The sequence below is a fragment of the Rhopilema esculentum genome, chromosome 3 (genome assembly GCF_057945365.1).
Source record: "Rhopilema esculentum isolate cy_ngs chromosome 3, ASM5794536v1, whole genome shotgun sequence".
Lineage (NCBI taxonomy): Eukaryota > Metazoa > Cnidaria > Scyphozoa > Rhizostomeae > Rhizostomatidae > Rhopilema > Rhopilema esculentum.
Window position 1 is genome coordinate 1089859 of NC_142817.1, and position 16455 is coordinate 1106313.

The 16455-nt window shown below is 36.3% G+C and overlaps 1 protein-coding gene across 1 annotated transcript; it reads left to right on the top strand.

The window, feature by feature from the left end:
• Nucleotides 1-288: 288 nt before the first annotated feature.
• LOC135692786 (uncharacterized) lies at nt 289-16267 on the top strand. Its single transcript, XM_065211083.2, has 9 exons — nt 289-1364; nt 3872-4143; nt 5736-5868; nt 6460-6791; nt 7372-7517; nt 7946-8004; nt 8794-8856; nt 9374-9525; nt 13044-16267. Exons 1-9 carry the CDS (start codon nt 1037-1039, stop codon nt 13359-13361), a joined length of 1803 nt encoding a protein of 600 aa, XP_065067155.2. The 5' UTR covers nt 289-1036; the 3' UTR covers nt 13362-16267.
• The last annotated feature ends 188 nt before the right edge of the window (nt 16268-16455 follow it).

The window sequence follows — 16455 nt, forward strand, 5'->3', positions numbered from 1 at the left end:
GTTTGCAACGAATCATGGTCATTTTGGCTCTTTTCAGAAAGTTATGGACAGAGCCCAAAGTAGATGGGGAAAGAGGTTTGATAAGGAAAGAGCCAGTACACATTTGACCATATTTCAGGCAGTTCGTGATACCTGTAACTGATTTTGCACATTTAGAGGTATTTTATGATGCTCTTTCAGGTTATCGGATCCAAATTCAAAAATTCTAAAAATATAGGTTTGTGACGTCATCACTTTGGTATTCTATTGTACGGAAATGAGTCGACAACTCACAAAAAGTTTTTTGCGGTTTGTTGTCTTTCCGGCGAAGCTAAAAACAATTTATATTTGTACGAGATCGAGAGTTCGCGCGATCCTACGTTTCCAAAGTTTACAGTTTTACCAAAGTAATCCATCAGTAAAAAGATACCATAATGAAAATTTGAGCGAAGTTATTTCAGATTCAATAATGTGGTACACAAATTCGCCGTCAGTATTTTGTGTTACAAAGATATCGGCCATGACGAGTAAATAAAACAATCGAAATATAATGAAACAAATTTTTTAATACCCGTAAAATACTTTCTTGAATGCAGGAGTGGATGCACTGCTTTTTTAGATAATTGGCCCTAAGAGCAAAGAGGGTGGTTTTTTTAGATCAGTGGGGTAAAAGAGCCGGAAACTGCGTAGGATGACCCCTTCCTCGTTCGCAAGCGAGGTTGATAAATTTTCTCATTTGGAGAAGAAGCGGAACAAAAGGAAACGTAATCAGGTAACAAAACAAGGCTGGTATTATTGAAGTAAACTTATATTCTTGGAAGTATTCCACAATCTTTTTGTTGCTGATATTCGCTGTTGTTTTATAATAATAAAGTAATCACATGTTTGCCGTGGATTGTCAGTCAACGCTTGGAAATTGCTGCTGATTCTGTCTCACAGTTTGGTGAAATGGTTGTTTTGTCAAAAATCGCAAGCTCGATATTTTCGCTTGATGCCATACACTATCGATAAATATTCACAGTGACGTTCTGATTAACAACGAAGTCTGGTGGATAAAATGGAAATATTTGGTACTTTCGGTGCTATTTTAGCAGTTTCGCTTGTTTTGACAGCAGTATTGCCAACGGAAACCGTGTTTACCATCGAGAGGAGAGTGACAAGGAAAACAACTTTACCTTACCCTTCAGCTGATAAATTTGCAAACCCTTCTAGGAATTGGTTAGGAATTTGCTCATCGAGTGGCTGCTCCGTTAGAGGTGCAAAGTGCTCTGGTAGCCTTTTTAGTAGCACACGTTGTTGTGTTTGTGAATGCCGTGGACATATTCCAAATTTCTATTCGGTGGGAAAAGGCTGTTTGAGAATTCCAACTTTGTTGAGAACTGAAGGTGAACTACCTTTCATGTTTAATTTTCGTATGTTCATTTCAACTACTTACTGATGTCTCGAAATTGCCAAGAATTTTTATTTTAAGAATAATTACAATCTTTGCCGTTTCTAATTTCATTAACCGAGTGACAATGACATAGGCAAATCGTGTCATCAGTTCCCGTTGTTGCTCTTTTTACACTGCAGGCTCTATAACCCCCAGAACTTGAAAGATGGCGGAGAGGGAGAGAGAGAGTGCAAATAACATGTTCATAACAAAAATTATGTACCTAAATCATTTTGACTAACAACAGATGTTGGGGTGAGTGGCCGCCAATCTCTCATTATCTGGGGTTCTGTGCTGTCGTTGTGGCTTCTAGCCATGTAGTATTTGTAACTTCGGAAAAAAGGTTTAAGGATTCATATAACCATCAAGCAGTGTCCCGGTCCATCTCCTCAATGTGACCACACCCTGGAAGTTTGATCATCTCAGTGACTAGAACCACAGATGCTTGGACCTGTACTCCACAACCCTTCCTAAAACCACTCAGCCATCCTCGCACACCACTGAGCCATCCTCGCACGCCACTGAGCCATCCTCGCACACCACTGAGCCATCCTCGAACACCACTGAGCCACCTCACACTAGCAACATTATTTGGAAAATTTGAAACTTTTTGTTTTTATTTGCTTTTTCATACAAATCCCACCCAAAAGCTATACGACACATTGTACACAAAAAGTGTCCAAGGGAGAACTGGAATGTTTCCAAATTGTACCATGCGACACTGTACTCTAAAGAAGTTTTCATTTTTTTTCCAGGTTGGGTCATTTTTCATTTTCAGTTCATTTGATAAAATGCAAAATGATGTCAAATTTAAATATTTTAGTAGGCTCAATTGTTTTAACAATGTTAACTCATCTTGCAAACTCTAATTAAACCCTAAAGGGGCTTTTATATTTTATATAATACTATAAATATTATCTGGGCCACCGAAAACATTAAGTCAGATGCATCTTGTCTGCTACAACCCAAAACAAACTTTTGATGACTTGTGTACCAGCAAGGATACCATCACTTTAGTAGGTAGCCACCTGTCCTCCCCAGTTCTCAGCAGGATCAATTTTATATTTTGGCCAGTATCGATGAGAAAACATTGGGGAAAGTATCTTTTTTGGTGTAATACTATGTAACAAAAAGTTTAAGTAAGCCTTTAAGTAACAAAAAATTGGTCATTGGAATTCCCTATTGGTACAATTGGCATCACTTGTTGGTAAAAGGGTGTTTTCCAACAGTTAAAAGGGGCTTTACCTGAAAATTTTTGTTTGCCCCTCCTTTTGAGCCTAGTAGCTGGCACCACCCCTGTATTATTTTAATGGGAAATTAAGGTTCTTATTCATGAGAAGCCTTGTTGCTGTTGGTTTATTTGGAACCAACCTTCCTTGCAACGTTTAAGATGGTTGAATCCTCTGAGCTGGTCTTGCCAGTAGCCATATGCAGGTTCTCCTGATTCTCTCTACCCTGTTGTCATGCATCATCAGTTTACCCTTTTTGTATGTGGCCATCTCTAATGCCAAGTTCACATTTTGAGATTCATGCAGACCAAAGTATCATATGCGCATGTTTACTCTCTAAAAGTCTCACTATTACAAGCCAAGCAGCTCAAAATCAAAGTGGTTTGATATATTTTGGCACCCATGCACATTTGCTCCCTGTGCCCCACGTTCAGCACCTGGCTAATATTCTTCAGAATTTTTTTCACAATTTCGGTATAAATGATACAAATTATACTTTTTGCTCTAATCAAAGTAATGTTATCATAATGGTTAGCATCACAATCAAAACCAAGAACGATTAAAGTTATTAAAATTGAGTTTTGCTAATAATTTTTCCCTATCTATCAAAGAAAATTTTCAAAAGGGTTAGACTAGCAAAAAGATTTTGAGGATAATGAAAAGTTTCAGAGGCCTTGGATCAAAGCAGAAGATAGGGATCCCATATTTCTATTTTTAGGCAAACTTGTGCTACAATTCATTGATTCAATTCTAAAATTGAATCCATTTATTGAAGAGGCCCTGGGGCAATCCTCCCTTGCCCACTCCCCTTGCCCTCTCAGCAGCTCTGACAATGCATCTTTGATGATAAAAAGGACAGAGCACTTATTTTTTGTTACCAAAACCATTTTAGCATTTAACATCTTAAAGCTGAGATGCTGTAAATTTTTATTAAAAAAGTCACAGATTTATTGTTTGAAGAATAAGTTTATTAAACATGTGCTGAACCCAATGATATTTAAATCATTTGCAAATGATTCACTTCAGAATGCTAGCTGATATTGAAAAATTAAAAAGATCTTGCCTTTTCAGGGAAAGAAAGTATCTACCCCCTTAGCCTTCACTTGCTGTTTTTAATTTCAACGAAAGCTGCTAATATTTTCATTGTTTAATTCTCTGTTTTCCAACAACTATTTGCTTCTCATAATAATGTTCTCATTACTTATTTTTCAAATGAATTTTCTATTTCTAGGAGCAAGTTGCTTTTTTAATCTCCAAGGGTCTGGGTCATCATACATTCCTACATTGACAAGTTACACTGACATAGAATCGGGAAAAATCATACTTCAGCCTAAATTCCCATCATTGGCAGAGGTTCTAGTGGAAGGACTCTGCAAAGCCACAATTATATATTATTACAACAGACAAGGGAGAAAGATCAAATTGATTGATAATTATTGCTCAGAGGTGATTTCCTTGAAAAAGAGAGTGACAGAAGATGGGGAGACACAGCATGTATTTGTGGTGAGTGTGAATGTATTTGAAGTCATCCTTGTTTTCATGTCGATTTTGAAGCCATTTAATTAACTTGTAAAAGTTTAGCCTCTTGCCACCTTTCCTTAATTCTACCTCTGTTCTAAGGTTGAAGAGATGACTGTACGAGATAGCATTGTATATACACATCCCTAAGATTTTTGTATCATTTTTAAGTTAAGGCAAACATCCTTGAGAACAGTTTTGTCCTGAAAATGCCTTGTTTAAATTAGAGGACTTTGGAATAGCAACGTTTTTGACAATTTAAAAATCAAAGAGAAGGTGTTGGATTCAGCTGCTTTTTCATTGCAAAGTCTTGTTGATCTACACTAATCAAAATTTGTTTGCATGGTCACCCTCTATGGAAAGAGACCTACCTGAGGCAGATTAAATAGGAATATTAACCAGAAAAAAAGTCACCTAATATTTGTAAAAGTCAGGGGCATCTTGGCTGGGGTGCCTCTAATCATTGATTATTTGGCAATTTGTCAGAAATTTTGTATCTGTTTTGGCAAAAAAATTTTTGTAGTTAATAGAAAAGCAAAAAAGTTCGAAGCAGCTAATCAGTATAAGTAGGAAGATATAAACAGAAAAGGTTTTCTGAGGACAGATTGGCATTAATAAATGTGAGCGTACCTTTTTAAAGCTCAAGTGTGTAAAAAACACTCTATGATCAACAATGGGCCGAGAGAGGTTAGGTAAATGTTGAGCTTGACTCATTTGACACTCAGTTATGATGAAGTAACCAGCATGTTTGCTGAAACACTGTTGCTAAGGAGACTTCTCTTGCACTGAAAATCGTCCAGTTCGTTTCTCTAGGTTATCCAAAGCTCGATTACGGATGCTGGCTTTTCTTAGCCTACGCCATAGTAGCTTTTCTCTGAACAACTTATTGAAATCAGTAAAGGTAATGCTGCAAAAGACACATACTGGTGGCCATGTTTTTCTTGGAAAAATCTGCGTATGCGCTTGATTACATCATAATTTTAACTCAAACCCTAAAAGGCATTACCCACGATGCCCCTAGTAAAAGTTGCCCCTGTCAAAACACCTCATGATTTAGTCATATGGCAAGACACTAGCAAAACAAAAGTGGGCAAAACTGTTGGGTAAATAAAGTATTTTGAATCTCTTTACATTAAAACAAAATGTCATTGGAATGATGTAGACAGGAGCTAGCTTAAACACTTGTTGTCTTAAACTTTTTGAACGGTTTTTGGTTCACAATCGGTTATACCAAAAAGCCAATGAAACATGCCATTCATCTTCTCAAGTCATTTTTTAGGCCGCATCTAGATGCAAATTTCCATTCAATTTGTGTCATATAGATTAAAGTCCCGTATAGATTAAGTTCCCAGTAGTTACTCCCATGCAAAAAAATTTAGCTGTGGTATTTTTATGAATAGGAAAGAGCAAATGCAAGAAGATAAGATATTGTATCATTAACGCAAAGCAAAAGTACAAATGTGGAAGATGTCTTTATGCTTTGCAAATGAAGTAGTTTTCACGTGCACTTGAATTTTAGTGACAAATTGAGTGATATTGGCAAAATCAAGATCTGAACTTTTATCATTTTGTTATAGTGGGAGTGGAAGCATGATCCCAACACAATCTGGCGCAAGCTGCAGGGGAAGTTACTGAGTATGGATATTACATGCAAAGCAAGAAAAGTCGCATCGCATTGTTTACTCTTTAAAGTTGGTGGTTCTTATAACGGTAGGTGTTGCAATTTCTGTTATGCTATGGCCAGTTACCGTGACTGTTGCACAAGGCCTTTAAATGCCTTCCCGGGTCCCAGTGTAAAATGCAGAATTTAAAAGCAAACATTCTGAAAATTTTGTCTGACACTGATCATGTAGTAAAATGTCATCAGGACATAGATCGAAAAGTCAAGGCTTGGAGATATATGAATATATAAATATATACCCAGCTGTGGATCGGAATAGGCGAATCAAAAACGTGATCACATGACATGGCGAATCATAAAGTTTGCCCAATCAGTGTCTTTGGCTTAATGATCTATATTCTGACGTTTCATACTCTAAAGTGTGCTAGATAAAAAGCTTCATGTTTCAGTTTCACTTTTGTCAAAGCCACGTTTAAATACTATGTCCTGCACAGCGAGGGTAATTCTTGTTCTATGGGACAATATTTATCACAAGAAGAGTATTATTTGTGGATGGATCACTCGCTGGTAAACCTCGTGATTTAGGTATTCTTTGGATAACTGTAAAAACAGACGATCATATCGACTGATTATTTCATTTATTTTTTTGAAGTTAACTTTTTTATACTGATTTTCATCAGATGACACCAATGAAAACACTGTGGAATCTCCGAAGACGTGCCCCTCCAAAAAGTCTCCTTCGTCAACGAAAATAACAACTACAGTATTAAAAAGGACAACAAAACTCCGAACCACAAGTTTAACGTCGACAACAGGAACACAGTCTATTGTAACAACAACCAAGTCAGTTATCCAACCTCCCGCTTCCCTTCCTGATACGAAATCAACTGCTGTTCCTGACTCTCATTCTTCTGGCTCACCTCTTGTTCCTGACTCACCTCCTATTCCAGTTGCACAAGCCTCAACTAGAAAACCGAGGACACCAAGTACAGAAACCAGAGAAGGCCAGCGGGTATCTTCACCTTTTGAAAGTCTTTGATCTTTTTTAATGGAGCCTAAATGCTTTAATGCTAATTTCCCAACTTTTCAGAAAGGTGGGGCATTGGGTCCCTTCTCTTACCCTCTTTTTTCCTCCTTTCCAAGCCCCTTTGATAACAAGGGGGGTTTTCTGTAGGTCTGGCCTTAGAACTAAGTTCTCAGAGAGGCGGGGATTGTCTAGGGTTTTACTGATCATCCCAGCAAGCCGCTAAAAATACCCTTGTCGTGCCATCCACACTTCTCCCTTCGTCTATCGCGAGGTCCCAGCACTAGGATACCAAAAGAGAGTAGAGAGATAATGTGGGACTCAGTTTAAAAATACTAAATGTAGGATAGGACAAAATATGTTGAAGTGTTAATTTGTTGAAGTGGTAAGGGTTTACTCGCCTGTTTTGGAGGCTCTGGTTAAATGTAGGTGAACATTTTGACAAGTAGGAGGATATTTTGAAACTTTACTGACACTTCTGTTCTCAGTTAAAAGATCAGCCTTTAACCTACGTTTTCTTTTTTTAGCAATGGACTTCTGCATGATTTCAAAGTAATGTTTGTTTCAGGGGTCATCCAAAGGCAAACAAAGTGACACTGGATCAAAACACAATGTAAACTGGCTAGTCACTGGCTTGATCATTGCAGTCGCTGTTCTTTTTATCATTCTTGCTGCCTCGCTTTCAGTCCTCGTCAGAAAGAGATGCAAGAAGAAGTACGTGTGTTCAATAGGTTTACATACGCCTTAATACCGACAAAAAGCTTCCTCCCCAACACTTAATTTGAAATTATCATTGAGTGTTTTTAGATATTTTTGCTTTTTGCGGCAATTTTAATGGTGACCTTAAAACCTAAAGCTGTAACCACATCAAAGAGCTATTTAATTAGTACTGTTTAAAAGCCTTTTTATTCTGTTACCAATATGGTTTTAACCACATTGTCAATATAATTTGCCAATACATGCTCTATGTAGGCATTCGAAATTTGTGCCATTTTCTATGATCTGGAAAATGAATCAGCTTTCAGTTTAATTGATGTCATATCCTTAGAGAACATTATGTCCATGCATCTTTCATTCACTTTTACGGCCAAATATAATGTGTATCTTAAGTTACCATTTTGAAATTTTGATTTCTTTTGCAGAGCAAGTGGAAGAAACATTTCGATGATGACAAATGTTTTATATCACAACGGAACCCAGGGTATAGATCTTTGTTAGCTGTAGATTCAGTTAGTTGAAATGTGGCTGCGTTTTTACGCAACTGTTTAAGAAAACTGCGAACATGCAAAACCGCTCGAGACGGAAGCATCAAGTATCTTTGTCCCTTCATCCAAAAAGCCCTCGTCTTCGCAAAGAAAATATCAGACCCTTCTTTGTAATAAATTGTCCACATTAAGTGGTTTTCCTATTCGAAATCATCAGCACCTATTTTAGTGCTTTTTTTAAGATTTCAAAATAACTATTTTGAAATAGTCTTTTTTGCAAATAGACTTCACTTAGTTGAGCATTACACTGAATAAAAGTGAAATTCACAATAGACGAAAGCAGTGAATTAATAAAAATGTTTAAGATCAAAGCCTGTTTGTATTTCACTATACTGTTTCTAACAATTATCAGATATTACAATGAAAAAAACGATGGTAATCTACAATCACTGTAATACAATTGCTCCTGTGCTCTACAAATCTCTCTTCCTCACGCTCCCATGTCTCGCTGTGTATATATGTTCTTACATGTAATTACGTCACATTTCTGCTACATTTCATACACTACCCTTGTAACTTTTCGGGTTCGATGTTCTATAGTTTAGCTGCTCTTCCCCAATTACTTTTTCGATTACTTCCACTTTTGAAAAACATTTGTTGAACCAATCTCATCATTTCAAATACCCTCCAAAATTTCTTGAACAGGTCACTCTCTCCTAGTGGATTTTTATAGTAAACTTTATTCTACTATAAAATACGATTCTACCTTTGCTCTTTTTGTACAGGACCACACTACGAGGAAGCAAAAATCATTCCTCCAAGACCTACTTGCCAAGCCGATGACGATGGTGTGTTTGTTCTCCAATTCATTTTTAGTTTCATTCATTGTTGCGAAGAGAGGGGTAGTTGCCTCTAAGTTTCGAAACCGATCTATAACACCCTGCAGTTGCTCTAAAATTCAAACCACAAACTTACATTTTCCCTTGAATTTCTGACATTATGGTGTGTTTATTCAGAACTCATTTTTTTGTTTTTCTTATTGTAGAGGAGAGGGTGGGTGGTTTCAAAGTTTCAAAATTACCCGATTTTTTATAATGTTTTGCTGCTGCCCTAAATTAGAAGCTATAATCTCAAATCTCTCTTCTAAACTTAAAAATAAATTAAATGAAAACATATTTGACATGAATAATACTAACTTTTAAACTAAAATTTAAAATTTAATTTTGAATGGTTTCCTCAAACCATCACTTGATTTTTCATTCGAGAATGCTATGCAATTCCGTCAAGTTACAGATTTTATATGAGTTTCAGTATAGTAGATTAATTGGAGACTATTTGTTAGTTTGCTGTTATTTTATGTTCTAGTTGTCAAGAAAGGCTTTGATGATTGCAACTTGTACGAGAGTATCGATAATATAGATCTGGTTGGCTTGAAGGGCGCCTCCGCTCTTACCTACGATTATGCCACCGCAGACGCCAAAGTGGAGCTCCCTGAAAAGAAAGATAACAACGAACAGGTACCTTAATAATGAGAATGATTAGGCCAGGAGGAAAAATATGCCAAAATTTTGAATAATGGGGATGCTCTTTTTCGACTTTCTACAGAAATTTAACCTACTATCGTAAACAAGTATTCTCAAGAAAACTAATTGTCTTTGCCTTACCTTGCAACAAAAGCAACAAAATATTACATATATGATTGATAATAGCTTCGATCAAGGTCTGATTTAATCTGTTGGGAGGAAATCCTTAATGTTGTAATTAGAATAAATGATTTATGCCTTTGATATTATCAAGCAGGGTGCATCATGGTCACAAAAATGCCCTGAACTGAAATTCATTTGAAAGCCCTTTGTCCTCAAAGTCAGATCATTTTCTCCTTTTGTAAAGAGTAAGCCATGTTTGTTTTGAATACCATCTTTGGTTATTAACCCCAATCAGCATTTTTTCATCATCACCTCCTTTTCCTGTTGCCTTTCGCATTGAAATTGCGTTCGATCTTCACTATGGCGAGTTAATATGTCATGGTTGTTTGACAGTTTATATGTCATGGTTGCTTCATGGTGTCATTTAAACTGCTTGAGCTATCACGAGACTAGCCTCTGTTCTCCCCCAGTTTTCGGCAAGATCGATTTTGTATTTCGTCTATATTCGATAAGATAATATTGGGGGAGGGGTAATATTTTGGCAATGTACTTTTTGTGATGCATTTCTTTGTTTTTTAAGCTGCCTGTACGTAACCAAATTTTAGTCATGGGCATTCTCTTCAGATAAAATTGGCGTTCTATTATGGTACAAGGGCATTTTCTGGTGGCCTTAAAATTTTCGTTTTGCCAACCCCCCCCCCCCCCCAGAGCCTAGTGGCTAGCGCCGCCATTGACAGCGTCGGAATTTCTTCCCTACGCAGCATCTTATTCATTTGTGTACTCGGTATCTTCCGTATCGCCCTAACCACTTTTTTCTGTATGCATGGGTGTAAGTTGATGTAAACAAACAGCTAGTATCATGGTTTAAATGCTGTTGCTCCACTGGCTCTATCATCCCTCCTTTTTATGTCCTACCATCCCTACTTATGCTGACGAAACTTGTATCCTCCTTTTATTATCAACACATATATGTTTTGAAAACTTTCAGAAACATTTCTCAGTTTCATATGACACCTGGCAAATATTAAGGAATAAGGTCAAAACAATCTTTTAAGCTTTAATCAAAAGTTAAACCACCCAGGTTTTTATTTTACGTAAGCGTAATCACAACGTCCCCCCCCCCTATTTTCATGAATGGCACTGACTTGGTTGTTTCTACATCTTTTCGCTGCTAGGCCTTTCTGTATCATCCAACCTTAACTGAAAATCTAGCATACTTCTTTTGCAAAACGTACACGTCAAAAGCTTGAGTTCCTCTCAAAGGTACGTGGATGCTTCATACCACCTCAACTATTTTCATGTTAAAAATTTCCCTTCTTTGGAGTACTGCCCTTTCTAGGAAGGCGGCTCTAAACCCTATGCGTCTTCTAGACAAAATTCAATCTAAAATAATTCGCCTCATCAACAAATCCGACCTTATTAAGTCTGTTCAACTTCGTCCAGTTAAGCGTTGCATTGGCGACCTTTATATATTTTACAGATACTTCAATAGATATTGCTCTAAGGTCATTACAGACATTTTCCCTTGCACCCCGAGACGTGTCAAAAACACCAAAACCCCTATCAAATTCTCCTATTAAGATATAATGACTTTTTTGCAGTACACATCTTGCCTTTCCAGAGCTTGTAAAATCTTGAACGCTTAACCTTCAAAGCGCCCCCCCCCCTCCTTGGATTCTTATGACCCCTCTTCTTCGGAACAAAAAATTGACAAACTTGATCTGACTTCCCGCTCTTCTTCCTTTCGTCACTTGATTGGGCCATTACTATCAGCCCATCCAATATTTCCGAAGCATGATAATAATAATAATGGAAACTTTTCATTTGAATTCCAGTTGAAACTACAATTACAAATCTCACTATTACAAGGTAATTTGTAACTGGCTAGCCTGTTTTTACAAAATAAAACTATTACAATTGTAGTAATGAGAAAATAATAATAATTATAATAATGGAAACTTTTCATTTTCAATTCAATTAAAACTACAATTACAAATTTCACTATTACAAAGGTAATTTGCAATTGGCTAGCCTGGGTTTACAAAGAAAAAGACTATTACAAGCACAAACAGAAGAAATTAACAAAAAATAATAATAATGTTAATAATAATAATAGTAATAATAATAATAATTATTATAATTATAATTATAATAAATTTATTTACAGTAGGTGATTATAATAAAGCTTTCTATGTACAATTTATGTACAATCTAATTTAGGCCTACTTTACAAAAGTTTAGAATAAAAAGCAATTAAGAATGAATAATTAATGATTACATATATAAAACAATTAGTTAATTAGTGAAAGAAATAAAATTGAAGATTGAAAAAAACTTTTTTAAATTTTACAATGCGTTTATAGTTAAAAGATGTTTTAATATTTCCACACCAAGACGACTATTTTCTTTATTTTCTAGTCAAGGAATCCAACCTGACCTATGTAGCATTTACATAGTTTGCAACAACACTCTTCTCCTTTCCATTTTTTATCCGAGTTTTAAACTGGGCAAGATTTGATGACTCTTTTATTTCTGTGGACAACTTATGCCATAATTCCCCCCCCTAGATATGAAATGGTTTCTATTCCAAAGGTGGTAGTTCTGACTTTTGGAAGATGCATTTGGCTTCCACTCCTTAGGCTGTATTGGGGGCGTTTAGCAATAAATATATCTTCCATAAATGTTGGGTTAAGGTTATTATATGTCTTATATATCTCAGTCATCAGAAGCTGTAAATTCTTTGTGTAAATTTTTACAGCATTGTCCTTTTCTGAAAGTGTTGTAAAATCAGAATTGTCATCTTTATAGGCGATTCGTAATGCCATCTCATGGAGGTGATTTATTTTATAATTAAAGCGTCTCTCACAGAACATCCATATAAGAGGACAGTAGTTGAACTGGGAAAGGATGAAGACCTCCATAACTTGTTTTAGTTTTACTTGACGATACGGGATAGAGCATGTAACTTTTTTTAGCTCTTTTGTATAAGGATGTTACTTGTGATTTGAAGGGTAAAGTCTTATCTAAATTTTCGTTTGACCCCTTCTTCAGTCGATCTTACAGGGAATAACTTACAGAAAGTGTCTCATTTCAATACTCACCGAAATGTTTTCTTTCGTCTGAAATTTTTAAAATTCTTACCAAAATTTTGACCGAATTCTCATAAATACGACCGAAGCTTTTCCACCGAAAATTATTCCGTACATAATATATACTTGGCATAAATAACATTCACCAGAGCTGTATCCATGGAAGTGAGTGATTTTGATGATTAATTATCAAAGCTCTTTTTTTTCAAAATATTTCCCTGCCACCCTAATAAACCTGCCTCTTACTCAATCTCTTACTCTGCTCACACACGAATCAGTTACCAAAATTATGTTTTGTAGTTGACCGTACCTCGAAGAAGGGCAGCAATGAACAAGTATGATGTGCCAGGACAGAGCCGTCCAAAAGCTGACCAGCCCTCTGTGATGGCGGATCCAACTCCAGAGGAATACGCTGATATGAGCCAGGGCTCCTTCTCAGAGGCATCTCCACTCTGCCCTACAGGAGCAGCTAAAGAGTACGAGAATATTGATGATGATGACAATGTAGATACGTCACTGCCGATTCGCGATGAGGTGTATGAGGATATGGGACTCATACCAGAACAGGCACCACTAGTTCCAGAACGGTATGTCGAACCAGCAAAGTTTGTAGCATAAAGATCATTCAACTACAGAAGAATAGGAATCAAGGTTAATCCAATTTCGTGACCCATTGTATAGAACTGCTTGCTCAAAACGGAATACATTGATAGTACTTTTCGGAACAACGTTTTATAGAAACTTATGTGCTTTTGTTTGCTTCAAAAAGATAATCTCATCAACACATGGATATTGAATCGTCAGAGAGAAGACTGAGTAAGCATTTTTTATGAGAGATAAAAAGTTAAAGAAGAAATTGGAAGACTGAGTGAAAATTTGGATAAGATGTGTTACAGAGTTCAAGTGCATGCCGAGTTATCTGTCGACAAAGTGGCTGACAGACATCTAAAAACGTTTCTGAAACGATCATCTTTTTTAACTGTCCTGTTAAGTCTTGTTAATATCATCATCATCATAAAGATTTGATAAGATGTATTTTATGAAAGAGAAAAAGTATTGGAAGAATTAAATGTTAGTTGAATGGAAAGATGCAAATGCCAACCGAGTTAGCGTTGTCTTGATGATTGAAATTTAACTAAGAGGCTGTCAGCTTCATTCAATCCTAGCTACAGAGTTTATAAAAAGGTTTTAGAATTGTTTAGAATGTTTTAGCCAACATGGAAAGAAAGATTTTTGTAAAAGACGAAATCTTCGTAAAAGAAAGATTTGTTTATTGAGCTATATTTTTTTATTCGTTAGTCCAATATTGAGGTGGTAATTGTTTGATAATAGTTTATGCATTTTATACATTTTTATACTCTTGTGTCGTTTTGATAATAGTAGTTAGCATATAAATATTAATATCTGATACTCAAAAACAGCATTTATGATAAAATGGACCGTTTTAGAGATTTGTGCTTGTATTAGGTTGATCAAAGTTGAATCAGTCCTAATTTCGTCAAGACCATAAGTTGAATTCAAAATCTTGTCAGCACCCTTGTCTACCAGTATTTTCCGAAATTGTGTAAAGCAAGCAATTTCTGTTGTCAGGTAATCAAGCAAAATCAATTCATTGCGCGGGTATGAATTTTCATGGCACCTGCATTGACTTGAGTTGCCTATTTCTTACTTTTATGGAAATTTATTTCACATTGGCAGCTTGAAACCTTTTTGTCTAAAAAACAGATGTTCGTTGCAATAAAAGTAACTTCGAGTTGGATGGTAGAGTTTTCCACAAGTGCTGGTGCTGGTGAATCCACAGCGCGGCATCTTGTTAAATTAGGAGCAAAATTTTCTACAAGCCTAGTTGCTTAGTATAGATATGCCTTTCGGACAAGGACGCTTTTTCCTACCAATGGAAATTTTATTGCTGAGCTTGTAATAACATGAATTTAACAGAAGATTTTCTTGAGTGCTTTATGATAAAATTTCCCGTTCAGTTTACAAAAAGATGCATTGTATTTAGCTCCAACAATTCGTAGGGGCAACACACTCCTCCTGCTCCAGTTAAGTAGCGTACTTTGAGCTTGGAAGCTCTATAATGGCCTAATTCGATCCAGTTGCGTGTAATGCTCAGATTTTTTGGTGCCGTGTAATGCTCAAATACATACTTTTTCAAAAGGGTTTCCAAGATTTTGTTCCAGCATTTGTATTTTTGACATTTTTCAGTAGATATTCAGCAAGAATACAGTCTTAAATAGATGCTGCATTTGTTTATTTCAAGTCGATTATTTTATTTAATTGCTCAAATTACGACGTTTTTCGTATTTAAATTTGTTTCCATTTTTTAGGTTTATTTTTTCTAATTTTGCAATATGTTATTCCGTGTCGCTTAGTCATAATGTAGCCTGAAGACTTTAAATAAACTTTAGAACCTAGAGCGCTCGATGCATGGGTGGTAGCAAGATGCCCTGGTCACATACACGATGCCTTTTGAACCCTTTTAGCTTTCTTCGTTGAAAAGGACCCAAGTTGCGTAGGTGACTCCTATTTGCAAGGAGAAATACTCTAGAGGCAGTCCTTTTGCGGATTTGAAATAAATACTTAACTGAAATGACAAAGGATATTGCACGATTTGATTTCAGCCTTTTGAAACACACAACATAAGAAGTGAAAATTGATGTTCTAAAATATATTAAAAACCGTTTTTAAAGGCTTCTGTTACAATGATTAATGATTCATGCAATCAAAAATCGAACCGCGACTTTACTTTTTCATTTCCCCAGATCAGTCCTCGTAATTCCATTTCTAGATATTTTTATTACCCCCGATTTTAAACCCGCATCGTTTAATCCACATCCATCTTGCCACGTCAGAAGACCTGATTTAGGCTCGATCAGCGATAGTTTTCTTGCGCCTTTTGAATATTCTTTTTTTCATCACTAATTCAGCATAAGGCCATCATTGGGCTTCTGGCCCAGGCACCGTGCTATAGTTATAGCCCAGGCAGTTACGCCATCGTAAAAGTAATATTCTCTCTACTGGTTTTTCAGTTTAACGGCATTGCTTTGTGATGCTGCATTACTCTCTTCGCAGCCGCGTTTGGCATTTAGGATACACATCAGTCATCTATATATCTATGCCCAAAGTACCAAATACCCCAGTTTCCTTGGAAACTTTTGAGACCTAGAAATCGCAAAACAATTCAAAACTCCCAATTGACATAGGACAACCTTTTAAATCACTCAAGATGAGCCACTGATGATCGATAACCACTTATAAAAGCTGTCATGTAATCTATACCTTATCCTTGAAACCAAAAGGTGGACATGTGTGACAGAATCGCTGCTTCTGCTGTGACTCTTGTTAATAAGTTCTACTTTCTATTTGCTTCTATTCGTCCAGCTTTCTGCTATTGGCTGGAGTTAGCTGTACAAAGAAAGTTCACGCTATTGTATTTGGTAGAAGATTCTATATTTTGTTAAAGTAGATGTAGTAAAGGATTTTTTATTATTGAGATTATTTATTTGATTTGTAGCACTGAATCGTCTTCTTCTTGAGCTTTCATTGCTCTTTTAAACTCCCCTGACAACTCTTCTGCTCTAGGGGTTGGGCTAGTTAGAACATCATCAATACAATGTCTTGAACCTCGAGTTTTTAAAGACAACTGCTAAATCGAACCGACTGAAACTCAATTTTGTTATAAACCATAAATCATAACCAAAATGCCATA

What these genes read in the sequence shown, in the direction of transcription:
- LOC135692786 (XM_065211083.2), top strand. Translation starts at nt 1,037, where the DNA reads ATGGAAATATTTGGTACTTTCGGTGCTATTTTAGCAGTTTCGCTTGTT. An exon ending in AAACCAGAGAAGGCCAGCGG is followed by an intron (nt 6,792 to 7,371) that starts GTATCTTCACCT and finishes TGTTTGTTTCAG; the next exon opens with GGGTCATCCAAAGGCAAACA. An exon ending in TTGCCAAGCCGATGACGATG is followed by an intron (nt 8,857 to 9,373) that starts GTGTGTTTGTTC and finishes TTTATGTTCTAG; the next exon opens with TTGTCAAGAAAGGCTTTGAT.